Source organism: Spermophilus citellus (genome assembly GCF_964194105.1).
Source record: "Spermophilus citellus genome assembly, chromosome: 14".
Classification (NCBI taxonomy): domain Eukaryota; kingdom Metazoa; phylum Chordata; class Mammalia; order Rodentia; family Sciuridae; genus Spermophilus; species Spermophilus citellus.
In genome coordinates, this window is record NC_138194.1 from 79,628,150 (window position 1) to 79,643,403 (window position 15,254).

A 15,254-nucleotide genomic window follows, 5' to 3' on the forward strand; every position below is an offset into this window, starting at 1 on the left:
TTAAAAAACTTCTCTCATTTTCTATCAACATACTGTTTTTAGAAGTTAGGTACTATAACATAAATGGCTTGTTTCAAAGGTCCAAACATGGATGCAGGTAAACAGGGAGGTGAGGAATTTTTACCAATTGCTATTAACTTGTATCACAAACATGTATAGCTTTACCAAAATCATTTTCCATGTTGTTTATGGTAATATAGATGTATGCTCTAATTCAATGATTCTTTTAATCTGGGATTATGAGATGGGCATCAGATTATCTAAAAACATGAATTTGTGAAAAGAATTGAATATTTCAGACCATGAGATTTTCAAAGGAATAACAATTGATATAATTTATTCAAATTAAGAATACGTTTTCTTAAATGAAATTGCTTTTACATAAATATGCCTTAGAATTTATTCTGTAGAAATTTAGATGTACTCAAATAAGAATTCCTACAGGAAACCATCAATTTCAGAAATTTTATTCATTTTTATCTCACAATCCAGAATTACAAAACTTGACTGTCATCATCAAATGAGGTCAAATATGGGATATATTAAAATATTGAGTAAATTTTATCAAGAACAATTTGAAGTTGGAAAACCCCTGAATTAAAATCTATTAACTCAATAACATTTAAATACATAAAATATAAATAAGCATCATGCATGTTATATAAATATTAATGCAGTTAATTTGGTAAATACACAAATATTTTGATAAAACACACACAACACAAACACCACAAACTTCACTCTTGCACTAGAGAAAGTAACAAAAAAGGAGTACACTCACAGATAGAAAACTTGTTGCTGTTGTCTTTCCCTGGAAACAATTTAAATCCTCTAGATTTAAAATCTATGGCCTTTTTCACTAGTTAAAAAAACAAACAAAAACATGTATCAGGAAATACAATTCAAAAATGAAATTCAAGTTAACAAATTTTGTTAGCATGGAAGTATGCAAATTTAAAGAAATTGCTTTCTTAAGCCTGTATAGGGTACCCTGAGGAAAATACAAAAAAAAAAAAGTAATATAATCACCTAGTAATATAAGCAGTATAGAATTTTAAATATTCTATAGGGAAAAACCTGCATATACACATAAATATTTTTAAAAACTATCCAAACTTTTACATAAAACCAAAATCTAAGCACTTTATCATAAACCACTTGGATTCACCAAATTGTATGGAATAAATTTAATTAGAAAAGCAAATAATACTGGGACATTAGTATAGCAGAAAGAATTTAATAAACTTGGCTTAAAAATTAAATTAAAAATTTAAATTACCTAAAAATTTAACTTATTTGAAATATTAGGAAGAATTTAAGAAAATAACATAATTGGAAATATTCAAAATACATTTTAATAATTTGGCCACTAATTTCCATTCATTAACATTGCTTTTGACACTATGACTGATACAAAATGTGTGGAAGTGAATCACAAGTATATTTGGAATCTTGCACTATTTGAATACTTGTAACTTTCTACTACTTCTAACCTTAGGTATAGAAAATCAATATCTTTAAGATGAAGTATCACATTTTGTACTACATCAAGATAGATATAACTGGATAACCTAATAAAAAATAAATTCATATTAATCCAGTGGAGTCACCTATAATTTTTTTAAAATTTAATTGTAATATGTTAAAAATATTCTCCAAGTAACTTGGATTAAAATAACTTTTACTTCATTCTAGTACAAATTATGTAATTAAATCTAGATGCTATTTAAAAACTGATAATATTTCAGAAGACCATTTAAAATTTTAATTGACACCAAGTGAAATAAAGAATATGTATTTAACTAAAATCTTGTCAATTAAAAATAGTTATAAAATCTGACCTAATTAGGTATTCCAAACATCAATTATTTTCTTTAAGAAAAGACATAGCATGAACAAGAATATAAGAAATATATTTAATGTAACCAAGTATGACATAATTTTTACATAGTGCTTTTTATGGTGAAGGATAATAGCTTTAAACATATGCAATTAGGGCTTGGAACGTGGTTCAGTAATTAAGAACTCCTGGGTTCAATCCCCAGTACCAAAATAAAATAAAATAAAAATCGTGCAATTAGATTTGTTCATGCTTTCAAATTGAATAAAAAGCAAAACTGATCTTTATTTGATAGTTTAAAATCCATATTTTGCTGATTCTAAACTGTCTTTCTACCAACTAGTTCAAATTAAGCATCTCTTATTGATTATGAATATTTTTGTGATTTTTTTCTTCTTGTTAGTACCTCCAAAGGTAGAAAGGTAGAGATGGGGCCTGATGGCTTATTGGGACATGTATTTATGAATTATCTATGCATGCTACATAGATTAATAGAGGAACATGAAAACTGGATTCGAATTTAAGACTCCTGATCTTTGGCAATTATTAGTTGAGTGATTTGCAAAAGACCTCCATTTCTTCTCTTAAAATAGAAAGGTAAAACTAGATAACCTCTTCACCCCTTTATGGTTCAGAGATTGTCTGTGACTCTTATTTATAGTGAAGAATGACTATTGCTCTCTCAAGTGATGCTCTTTGGGGTGATTCTCCACTGACACCTCCATGATAACTTAAAGCATAATTCTTCTGAAGTATTCAAATACTCTAAATATAGTTTGGCCACTTTTAAAATTCTCTGCTGCCTCAAATTGCTTTTCTTTTCTTTTCTTTTTTAAAAATAATTAGCATTTTTATTTCTGTGGCAGAAGTCTAGATTTTTCCATTCTAAACATGAATTATAAGAAGGGGTCTATGTCTATTTTTCTCTGTATTGTACAATTTGACTTTTTAAGTATTACAAATTAGTCTGAAGATTTCATGATAGTTTTAACTTAAATCATAAATTATACAAAAGAATCTTTTTAAAATGATGACTTTGTACAACCAAAGGCAAAAGTTGTATAATATTATATAGGTTAAAGATTTCACTGTTGTAAATAATGTTTAAATAGTATATGTGTGGAATGGAGAAGTATGTATTTGAAGAGAAGGACAGGTTTGTGTGAATGTTTATATCTAATCTGAACTATTTGGTTGCGGTAAGAGACAATACCTGAACACGAAAACAAGTGAATGCTTCTAGCCAAAAGAACATCAACTTGGATCAGTAATTTTAAATATTTTTTTTTTTCTGGCTGTAACAGGATGTTTATTTTTTTCTTCTAAAAAGCACCTATATATCAAATTATTCTTTTTAAATCTACATTTTTTAAAGAAAAAACTATAATAACTGTAATATAAATAAAGAAGATGAATGGTAGAAAAACATCCATTTTAGGACATAAAAGGTTATGAGTATAAATTAAAATTTAAATTTAATTTAAATGCAAAATTTAAATTCACACAAATTTCAAAATGTAAGTAAACAAATACTTTAGAACATTTTATAATTTTTTATAGAAAGAACACATATATATTTATGAAAAAATCAAAGGGTTTGATAGTCTTTTGATAATAAAATCTTGTCCTATCTCTTTTATAAAAGATTTTATATCACATGTGTGCCATAAAAATGTAAATAAATCTAATGTCACCAAGGAGTGTTTCTAGTGACCAAAGTTAACTTAAAAAAAAAACCCTGACTTCTTAAAACTTACGTATTTCAATAAGAAGCATGTAAAATTTATTAATACAAAAGAGAGTCAATGTTGAAATGCATAATGATGTCATATATACATTAAGAAAGTGGTAAAAGACTGTGTGTTATTTGTGGCAATTCCCTGCACTGTTCAGTAAGCTCCTCAAGGGCAGAAAAAAAAAATCTTGTTCATATTGTGCAAGTGATGAATAAATATATGCAATATTTCTAGTGCTGGTCATTTAAGGATATTTTGTTGAGAGAATTCCCTTTATTAATTTTGAATTAGGAAAGGTGAATAAGTAAAAGACTGAATACATTACAAACTGATCATTTGTAAAGGAATGTTTAAATACATAAAAACTATGTATGCTCTAATAAATTAGAAAGCATTAAATGTAAGACCTATAGGCTTATGCATAAAGATCCATTTCCTTTGTTTTCTTATGTTTTTATAAGCCAAATTCTTTTTATCACTTTTGCTTGTTTTTATAACTTTTTGTTGTTTTTGTTTAACTCTTTTTTCCCCTATATAATAAAAGTATGTTTTAATATGTAAAATGTCAGGCAAAAAGGAACAATATGAGAGCAATCAAATCCATCCTTGTTTATTTAAAAAAAAACACCTTTGTTTCTGTAACTTTCATTAGATCAGTTTTAAATCACTATAATGGATTGTTGCATTATGGTATCTTCAAGTGAGCTACTGTTCTGTTATCCTCAAAATCAATTTGAATTCTAAACTTCCTTTAAAAACATATTCAAAGAAAGTGATGTTGAAGATTTATTTAGCCTTGCTTTCATGTTAATCAGCTGAAGTCATTATTCAAAATGAATTAAATAACTCATATTACAAAAAGTAAACATATATCCATAGAAGTGAAAACAACCTTGATTTTTTTCTAAAGTTTTTTTTAAATAAATAAGTATTATCTGACTTTATTTTTTATTAGAGAATCCTGATTAGTGTAAATTAAGACCATGAGGTATAGTGGGAGGCAATAGATTAGGATGCAGTTGAATTAGTTTTGGTGTTTACTTTTATTGTTAGAAAACTAAGCATATTATATAGATGTGATAGAGGGAATTCAAACATCAGCTGCAGGTTTGGAAAAGATAACTTTTAAGTGGTCTTTTATCACAGAGCTTCTATAACATAATCACAAAATATCTCCTGCCTTCATGTTCTTTATTGAAATTTGATGTTTTTTTAACCACATAATCTCAAAAATTAAATATTTATAATTTATAATTGTTGGCATTCATATACATAACAAAAAAAATCTAAATTTGGAGAACATTTATCTTTGAAAACAAACACATATGATTAGTATTACTAAAACACTTTTATCAAGTGGAAATAATTTACATTCGAGTTTCTGTGGCATTCTAGGAGACAGTACCATTATGTACTATGTGTCATTAAAAAATCCTAAAACTACTCTCAGTTTCTACTTATGTTATATTATAATATAATAATTAAGGTAAAATGAATGTAATATTCTAATTTTGACCTTTCAAGTTTATAGTATTTATTTTGACAATAAAATATTCTGGAAGTGGTCATGGCTGCATTATAAACATATGATTCTACAGATTATGATGATTCTTGAAATAAAAAAGAATTTCTCATGAGCAAGTAATTGGTTTCTACTGATTTAGAGGGGTTATTTCTGCTTTATTTTAACATTTATCTTCAAATGTTCAATAATGTCTTTATCTTCCTCTTTTGTACAACCATTTGATATGGTATCTACTTTTTATTTTGTAATTTCTACTTATTATTTTAAGTTAATTATAATGTTAACATTGTCTTCAATAAATAGAAAATATGAATAAAAATTAATTTCCTGCAGTTTTTGTATATTTAAAGTAATTGACATGTGTTTTGATTTTGAGAAGATGGCACATCTTAACATTTATATTGATATTGAGAAATATGGTCACTGACTACTAGTTGTACTACAGATTAAACAATGTTATTTGTTACATTTCTTTCCCTAGAGTAGGAAGTGACAGACCTGTTTTCTAGTCCCGTAAACATGAAATACATTTGTTAACTTCTCCATTCAGATCTACAAGGTTCATTTGTTTAGCCTTAACTATTTGGAAAGAAAATTCTGACCTAAGAAAGACAGGCAAATGTCATTAGAACCCTCAGTTCTAGACTGGAGATTAAAATGTATTTAGAGGTTATTAAAGTAATTATCTGTGTTAAGAGTCCAGGTTTTGTTCATTTGTTTGTTTTAAGGTAAGTATTGGCTCATACAAACAATGACATTTAACATTTTTTGAACATCCTATATTAGCTGAACAAAACACTTAGAATATGTTTAGTATGGGGGCTTCTATTGATGACTTCTTCTATAGAATCCTTAGAAGAGGAAAAACTGAGAAATTATATTGATGTCAGAGTAAAAGCTGGGTGATATTCCTGCATTGTCTGTTTTTCCAATTTTCATGTAATTTTTACCACTGGATTAATAATACAAACTTCTGAGAAAATAATATTTTTTATAAATGTTTTTATAGTCCAATTTTTAAAGGTGATTAGAAATATGCTGCAATTATATTATGTTTCTGGAGTATATAGGAAGAAAGTATAATAGAAAATTCAATATATACTATCAAGTAATTCACGTGAAAAATATTTTATAACAATGTTAAAAAATAAATGAAGATAAAATCTACATCAAGGGAAATAATGATGGCCACCACTTGATGACAAAAGCAGTGATGCAACTAAATGCATTCAAAAGTACAGAAAACTTCATTTAGAAAAGAATATAAAATAGGGATTTGTGAGATCTAAAACATTTTCAAATTCAAAATAATAGAATTTCTGTATTCTAAAATATATAAGTGATACTATACATTAATTTTTATAAATACTTAAAATTTTAATGTACTCTTCCTATTAAAAAGATACTAGAGATAAGTAATAAGGTTCAGATACCTCAGTATGTTTGTATATTTTTGTGTCACTAGGGATTGTACTCAAGACCTCATGCATACAGGGAAGGCACTGTGCCATTGAGCTACATCTCCATCCCTACCAATATGCTTTTTAGACCTTAAAATACATATGCCAACACTAGTTTGTGGCTAGCACTTATTCTCATATACAGAATATGTAACTGTAAAATATATGTGATGACCAATTTTTAGTAACAAATATAATAATGTAATTTGCCACCATGCTTAACTTCTATAATAAATTCTTAAATTATCATATAGCAAGAGTCTTTAATGTTAGTTATTTATGTGACAGTTATTGCCAGTTACAATTAGTCAATCTCAGAGGCCATTCCAAATGGTGATACAATATACTAAATGTTTTTCAAATATATTCTATTGTCTTTTTCACTATGTAAAAATAGTATGTAAATTGTGACCTACTATCCCTGAATTTCTAACTCAAAAGTTGTATTGTATACAGTTAGAAACCTCCCCAAATATTTGACTAGAATAGAAAATTTATTCAGAATGTATAGAAATTCCCTTAAATATATAATTAATCACATTAGGTTATATGAACCTATGAAACAATTATTTAACATACAAAGAACATGTGATCAGCCCATTTCCATTTTTCAAAAGATCCTGTAGCAAGTTCTCAAAATTGAAAATGAGATTGACTTTGACTTTTCAACAATTTTAGAATAGAAATAGCTGTAAAGTATGTTGACAACCAATTTGAATCTTCATACATGTACTTTGGATAATGATGTCATCACATTCCAACAGATATAAAAAATTGTGGTATATATGTGTAATAAGAATTGTAATGCAAAAAAAACAAAGTACATGTATAAAGGCATGAATTGGCGTGAACATACTCTATATACAAAGATATGAAAAATTGTACTCTATATGTGTAAAGGAACTGTAATGCATTTTGCTGTCATGTATTTAAAAAAATAAAATCAATAAACTAAAAAAAAAGAAATAGCTGTAAATTCTGTTACTTGGGAAACTGAAGGGAGTAGTAAGAATGATAAGGAAACATCATGTTTTAGAAAAACAATTTGTTAATTTTTCACATGCCTTGTAGATTGAAATAAATTTGTTACTTTTATTTAGGAGACAGTGGGCTGGATATATAGCTTGGTGCTAAATTGCTTGCCTGTTATGTGTGAGACCCTGCTTTTGATTCTCAGCACTGCTAGGAGATGGTGTACAGTATAAATTACTAACTGAAAAAAAATCACATAATTAATCATTGGCTAAAGACTCTAAAAATTATATATGGGCTTTCTTTCTTCCTAGAAATGGAACAAATTCAGGAATCCATAACATTTGCATAGATAACAGCAGATGCACCCACAATGCTTAGCATAACAGGTCTTACAGTTGTGGTGTGCTGTAAAATGTCAGGATTATATGAAAAATGTGAGCTTTATATATTCTCTTTAGGGATTCTGATAATTGGCATAATAAAAGTCACCATATGGAAGAGTTACCATTGATACAGTTTACAGATACTTTTAACACTTTAGAACTATCTCAATCTTTAATATAATTAAGCTTTTAATCTTTGTTTTCTGCCAGCTTCAAATTAACTAATATTATACAGTGTCTTTTGTCCTATAATGAAATATTAAGATCCACTCAATTTTTGTATTTTGTTAGGCCCATTTTTGCATCCAATGGCTTTGTTTGTTTTAATGATAATTTCTGTTATCCTTTTGCATAGATTTTACTATAAAGTTTACATGTAAAATGATAATAATATTTTCTTACTCAAGATAAATAATGTACACCAAATACTAGTTTAATTTCCAATTTCAAAGACTATTTACTGCCTTCTAAAATGAGAAATAAGCAACTGCTTTAATAATAGTAACCACTTTAACAATTCTCTTTAGCAGTTCATTGGAATGAATCTATCCTTCCACTACAAATTTCCTTAGTACGGTAAAGAATTATAAATTTAAAAAACAGAAAATTGGATTACTTAAATAAAGATGTTCCATCATTCCTGTGATTTAGGTTTTTATATTTTATCCAAGAACTGTACTAGAAAACTATATATCAGTACATGAATTCGGTTTAAAATAAACAAAGATAAGCTCTGATAGTTGTATTTAATGCAGGGCTATGCAGCTAGATTTATGGCTATTTATGAAAGCAAAGCACTCATCATAACTCATCTATGTCCTAATGTCCATTTGCTTTTTCTGATCTGTTCTCATCCTCTTCCTTGACCTCTGCCCAGGTTGATCTCAATAGCTTACGTCCTTGCTCCAAAAATTGTGGTATTAAAATAGAAGAAAAACAGAATAGTAAGCAACACTCCAGACCTACTGAAATAAAAATCTGAAGGTTCCAAAATCCCCAGATGATTCTTATTAATATTTAATTTTTAAAGGACTGAATTCTACCTACAGACTCCCTTATACTTTAGGCAATTCCTGTATAAAGATGGAGGAAGGGATTAAAGTAAGATAAATTTTATTCCATAGAAAACCTCACCATGTCACTGATTGGAGTTGGCTAAGATTCTTAATTGAAGGGTCCAGGTCCTTTCAAGTCAGCCTGCTGATTCTAACACTTCCCTCCCTTTATCCCATAGATTGAGAATCATGTCTGTCCATATACTATTACCCTAGACTACAGCATCATCATTTGTAGTTTCTTTAATTTATTTATTTAGAGATGATCCCTTTGAAAGCACCTTCCTTTAATAAGCACAATGTCCCATTGTTTTCAAATGGTCTGTGAGTTATTCCATTGGCACATGAATATTATTATATGATTTGGTTTCAGATATAGTTTTCAGGCACCATATTCAACAACACTTTTAATTTGTTTATAACCACCATCATATTTGAAAGGATAGTACATAGAATTCTCAGATGATTATTATTAATCATTCTATCATTGCTTGCTCACTCACAGTGCTCCAGATTAAACCCAGGGTCTCACACAGTAGGCAAGCACTCTACTACTGAACTATATTTCCAGCCATGCCCTGTTGTTCCTTAGGAAATGTTTTGAAGATCTAGACTACACAGATAGGCTCTTTTCTAGCAATTATTTTCCAAAGAAGCACAGATAACTCACAAATATAGGAGATTGAAAAGAAAGTTAAATTAATTCAGCTGAACTGAATTTGAAGAGTACTTGAATTAAGGGTGAAACTAGGGAAAAAATAAAATGCATATTTCTCAAATATCCATATTAATTTAAATGTTACATATGACTTTGGTACAACTTATATGTGACAACAATATTGGTAGTGTTAAACTGAGCCATATATACCTGTTTATGACACACTCTTTAATGATTAAAAATCAAGATTTTTATTACATAGGTTACCTCAATATTTCACTTATTGGAGTTGGCTAAGATTTACATTAATAGTGTAATATTACCTTAAACTGTTTTATCCTTAGGGAAATGAGGTACCAAAGAATCTTAAAATCTGAGCTAATATTTTTTGCAATTTGTTCTCATTTATATTTACCTTGCAAGGTTTTTTATATTAGAGTATATTGTCTTTTCATAAAGGCTCCAGAAAAGGACAGTCCCACTTATTAGTAGTATATATAAAAAAAAAAACTAGGTAACCTATGCCTACTTGTTACAAAAATCACAAAATGAGCAAATAAAATCAGTTCTTCTATTTTTCCTCATGTGAAAACAGGGAGAAGGTAGGCGGATTATCCAAGACCATATGTATGTTAGTGTAATTGAACAATTTCATACTACTATCTATACCAACATTTAACTATGAATAATATTATTCCACATGTTCAATCAGAACTCTCAAGTGTATATCTTGGAAAACTATAGTAGATAGGATGTTCAACCTATTCTTGTTTATTCAAAGCTAATATTAAATAATTAGTAACATCTGATTTTAAGTATGTTTTGTTTTAATGTGGCTTAGAAGCCATATTGACTGGACTTGATATCAAATAAAGACATTGGTTATTTGTCTATAGCACCAAGTATAATCTCATGAATTGAAGATTCATACCTTAAGAGTATGAACACATGAATTAAAATGGTGCAGCATAAGCCAACTGCTTTTTGAAATTCAGTTCATCATCTAGAATTTCTAGTAAAATCATCTTTGGCTGCATTCCTTTCTACTGAGAAAGTTCAGGAGAGTTGATGAAACTATTTTCTTCTTTAATGTACGCCTATTCAATAAAAAAATTTCTCTCAAGGCTCTGGATAAAATTAATCAAGGAATTTCTATCACTTTATCTGGTTTGGTACCATGAAGAAATGCCATTTAAAGAACATTTTAAAGGAATAGAAAGCATCAACATGAAGAAACAATAATCCACAATTTAGAATATAAATGATGTAATTGTGAAGAGAAAAATATTACATGCAATGCACCCCAAACCTAATACCATGCTGTTCTGCCATATATGAAGGTTCTGCTCTTCCTAAAATTGTAAAGATTAATTGTGTGATTTCACTCTGTGCACAGCAGGGGAGCCATATGCTCTAGAAAACTACATTCAAGAAAAGCAGCTTGTTGCAAAAGTGGGTGAAAATGCCCTGAAATAATTCTGAACAAGATAAAAATGTTTCTCTAACACAGGGCCATTTTCTTCTATTCCAAAAGGCAGAGGAGTCCGCTTTGGCACTAGCTTTGAGCACAAATAGGAAGTCTAGCCCCTTCAAATATTTTAACAAGGAAAAAGATTTAAAAGTTATATACATCAGATTTACTGTGATCATTTCATTCACAGGTAAAATAAGCTTTGTAATTATTTGAGGAAATCAACACACATAAAACCATATTCATCTCTGTTCTTTAAAGTTAACCTGTCCCTTTTGAACCATTCAATACATATTGTTATAATATTTACTTATTTTCCTATTCTATTAAAATAATAAATATATTCTAATGTAGAGAATAAGCTAAAATTCTGAAAAAGCTGGTAGGTTAGGTAATGTGGATAAGAATTAGAAAAAAAGTTATGAAATAAGGCCATTACTTTGAGACAAAGGGTTAGTGTAAAAAAAATGTAGGTTTCCTTAAAAACCTGTTCAAAGATCACTATAATATTGGTTCACCAGAAATTCTTAAAATCTCTCCACTTTACAGAGGGCTAATTCAAAAGCATGGTTTTGAAGGGTAGCATTGGATAAAAATGTTAAAATGGTTACTTGCAGATTCATCATTTAGACAGAAAATAAATTTTAATTGCTTAATATTGTCATACAAATCCTCAGGCATTCAAAGTATTTTTATCTAATATCTTTTAAAACTACATAATCTGTTAACAAGTAAATTCTAACATTTTGCTTTTTCTCTTCTTTCTCCCAAAAATCAAATTACTCAACAAAATGTAAAAGAATCAGAAACAGAAAAATATATTTACTGTTATGAATGAAACTTTTTAGATAATTTTACCAATGTGATGAAATAGAGTAATGCAATAGAAAAATGAGAATGATATCCAATAAATAATTATGTATTTAAATAATAAATTGGCACAATCCTGAATAGAAATTTTTGAATTGTTACAGATTTCAACATTGAACACAATTTTCACAAAATAATGTCAGGAAAGAAAAGTCAACAGAACAATGAAAAAAAAAAAACCTGAATGATATAATATTGAAAAATCATGAAATACATAGCCAATATTATATGTAATTCACCCCCAAATATTGAGCATTCCCTATTTTATCGATATTCAAGATTTTACATTACAAATAAATAATTAATTAAATAAATAAAAATGTTCTTATAAGAATCATGTAAATAGGTATTTTTAAACGTAACAAATTCTCCCATGTGTTATTATTTAAACCTTAAAGATGCTATGAAAATATACTCATCAGTCTCATAAAGAAGGACTTGGGGATTCAAACAGGTAAAATCAAGTTCATCATTATATTAAAATAAAAAGATAATGCTTAACTATTAATCTGAGAAATTTAACTGATAATAAATCTTGTGTCATTATCACTATTTTCTACGTTTATTGTCGTTTATGCTTTCAGATATTAAAAAAATGGTAAGTAAAGGAAAACTAAAACTTGTTTTTCTTTTCTTTTATAACTTGATAACAAATTTTAAAATAATATCCATCTGAAGGTGTAGAATTTAGGGTAATACTTGAAATCATGGACTAAAATTTGACTTAGTATTTATTTCATCATTCAGGCATGCATGCATTCCTTCTTCCAGTAAAATCAAAATGAATGTCAACAACTCAGTCATTCTTAAGGTTTGAAGAAGTATTATCAAGTTTAATCCAAAAATGCATCTGGCCTAAAATATCCTGTAGATTCATGAATTTTCTTCCTTTAGAGTCACTCTTAAGGAATTTAAGTTTAACTCTTACTACATTACCAACATAGTTTACACATTTTTATTCTAGTGGAGAAAAAATTTCTTTGGGAGTAGACTGAGTTTCATATGTGACACTGTAAATTATAACCACCCTTAACTAAATTCTTGCAACTCTGTGTATCAGCATAACTTCAATACTTAGAAGAAGTGTAGGCTCTTGGGTTCCACTTCAATATCATAAAATCACAATCTGAATTTCAAAAAGACTACTAGGTGATTTGTGTCCACAGTGATGCTTGAAAAGCTTCAAAGATACAGACACCATGTCACTATCAACTATAAATTTCACATCTGGATATTTAACTAGTTTGCTTTCCTATTTCTATTTACTTCAAATTCCTTTTTCAAATTCTTATAAATGTTATTTATGTACATTTGATAATATAATTTCTCTTTCAAAGTCTACCAGTGCTTAGATTAAAATAAAGTTTTTCACTAAGGCCTCAAAGTCAAAGTGTTTATTGGTTCCTCCATATATTTTCCATCTAATCTACATATTTCTCTGCCTTGTGCAGTGAATTCCAGGAATATGAGGCTTTCATTTTCTCAAATATAACTCAAGATCTTTCTAACTAACTTATTAACTCTATCTGCTTAGTATACTCTCTCCTGACTGTCTCCAGAACATAGCAGAGCATATCTCCAAGAGCATGCATATCTCCTCCCTATTATTCAGACTTCAGTTTAAAATTTAACTCCTCAGAGGTTTTTCCTGATCATCCAAACCTAGATGACTACCCACATTCACACAACCTGTTTTGGTTTTCCATCCTGAACCATAAGATAATTATTTGTATAATTGTCTTTTTCTCCCCCTCTTAAAAGTTCAGTGTAGGAGAGTCTGCATAGCTTTCTTCAATACCATATAATCAACAACTGGTAGAGAGGTGAGGGGCATGCAGATAGAGAGGGAAGAAGAAGAAGACAATTATGACAAAGAGGAGGAGAAAGAAGAAAAGGAGGGGGAGGAACAAAAGAAGGAGGAAAAGGGAGGCGTGGGGAGGGGAGAGGAGTGACAGAAGAAAAATTAGAGACATAAAAAATAAAAGAGAAAAAGAGCAAGAAATAAATTGAATGAATACATAAATTGTAGAAATTTAGGCAGTACAGAAAGTAAGAATAATATTTTCAGCTGTTCTTAGAAATAATACTGTCTAAAAGGCCAGTTAGGATTAGAATCCAAATAGAAAGTTTTTGCAATTTCAGGTATAGAGTTGCACTGGGCCAGGGAAAAATGTACATGTGGCTAAGTTCCCATTTACAAGGGTAAGCACACTCAATCTCTGAAAATTCCTCATAGTAGTATGGATTACTTCTAGGCTTGTTTTTATGTCAGTTATAAAATTAAATAATCAACCATAAAAATTAATACATATCAACTCAACCAAGAGAAAATATGGGGTGATAATTATTATCTTAATTAACATACAATATCACCAGATATAATCAGGACTTTTGGGATTAGATGGGGCAGTACAAGCACATTATTAAAATACTCATTGATATTTACAAATGCTTTCTGAATACCCAATTTATCCATCTATCAACTTATGTTTGAATGTCTTATTAATATTTTAGTAATTCACTACTTCCTTAAACGCACATCTATATTTTAACAAAACCCAATGGTAGAAGAGTATTCTTTATTACATACTGCTTTGTATTATTCTGTGGGTCTATGCACTAAGTTCTACAATCTATGCCAGAGGACAGGTTTGATCTTCTTTACATATAGCATTGTATCACGTTTGATTAAAGCTAGCTCATCCTCATCTCAATACTATGCTCAGTCTTTGTTGATTCTCCTATAATTGACCAATAACTAATCTCTGTAATCCTATTTCTACAAATTTTCCTTGAGAATTTGAGAATGGAGACAGTATCTAATGTTCTTTGGAATTCACATGCTAAGCAAGAGACAAAATACTCAATAAGACTCTAATAACGAGTATTTTATGAACATCAACCAGTATCCACCAAGATATAATTAAGTAACTACCCACAAATTAAATTTTTCAATGCGGTAATGCTTATGTAGCTTAAAACAAAAGAGAACTGAAAAAACATGTTTTATATGTACAATTTCATACTCATACAAAAGTATTAATAGAATTTTTGAAAACAATATTAGTTACTTGCAAATACTTGAATATATTTTAAATCTATTTTACATGTGATCATATAATCTAGTGATTGGCACATGTAAGGCACTAAAGAACTATTACTTCCACACAGTAAGGTTTTTGTTATATTAACAGTATCTAGTATTTCAAACAAAGTTATTTCTAATCATAGAATCTGGACTTCTCCGTAAAGTATTTAATAGTCTGCTATTTTCTCCTTTT

At 28.7% G+C, this 15,254-nt stretch overlaps 1 protein-coding gene across 3 annotated transcripts in view; it reads right to left on the bottom strand.

The window, feature by feature from the left end:
• The window catches only part of CSMD3 (CUB and Sushi multiple domains 3), a gene marked incomplete at both ends in the record, with an annotated part of 1,157,568 nt that overhangs the window by 724,569 nt on the left and 417,745 nt on the right, over window positions 1–15,254 (bottom strand). For 2 of the 3 annotated variants that reach the window (XM_081266796.1, XM_081266795.1), the window contains one exon: window positions 782–859. The exons of the other annotated variant lie outside the window; for it this stretch is intronic. In XM_081266796.1, the coding sequence (XP_081122922.1) occupies window positions 782–859 (78 nt within the window). The remainder of the gene's footprint in view (window positions 1–781; window positions 860–15,254) is intronic. 3 annotated transcript variants of the gene reach the window in all.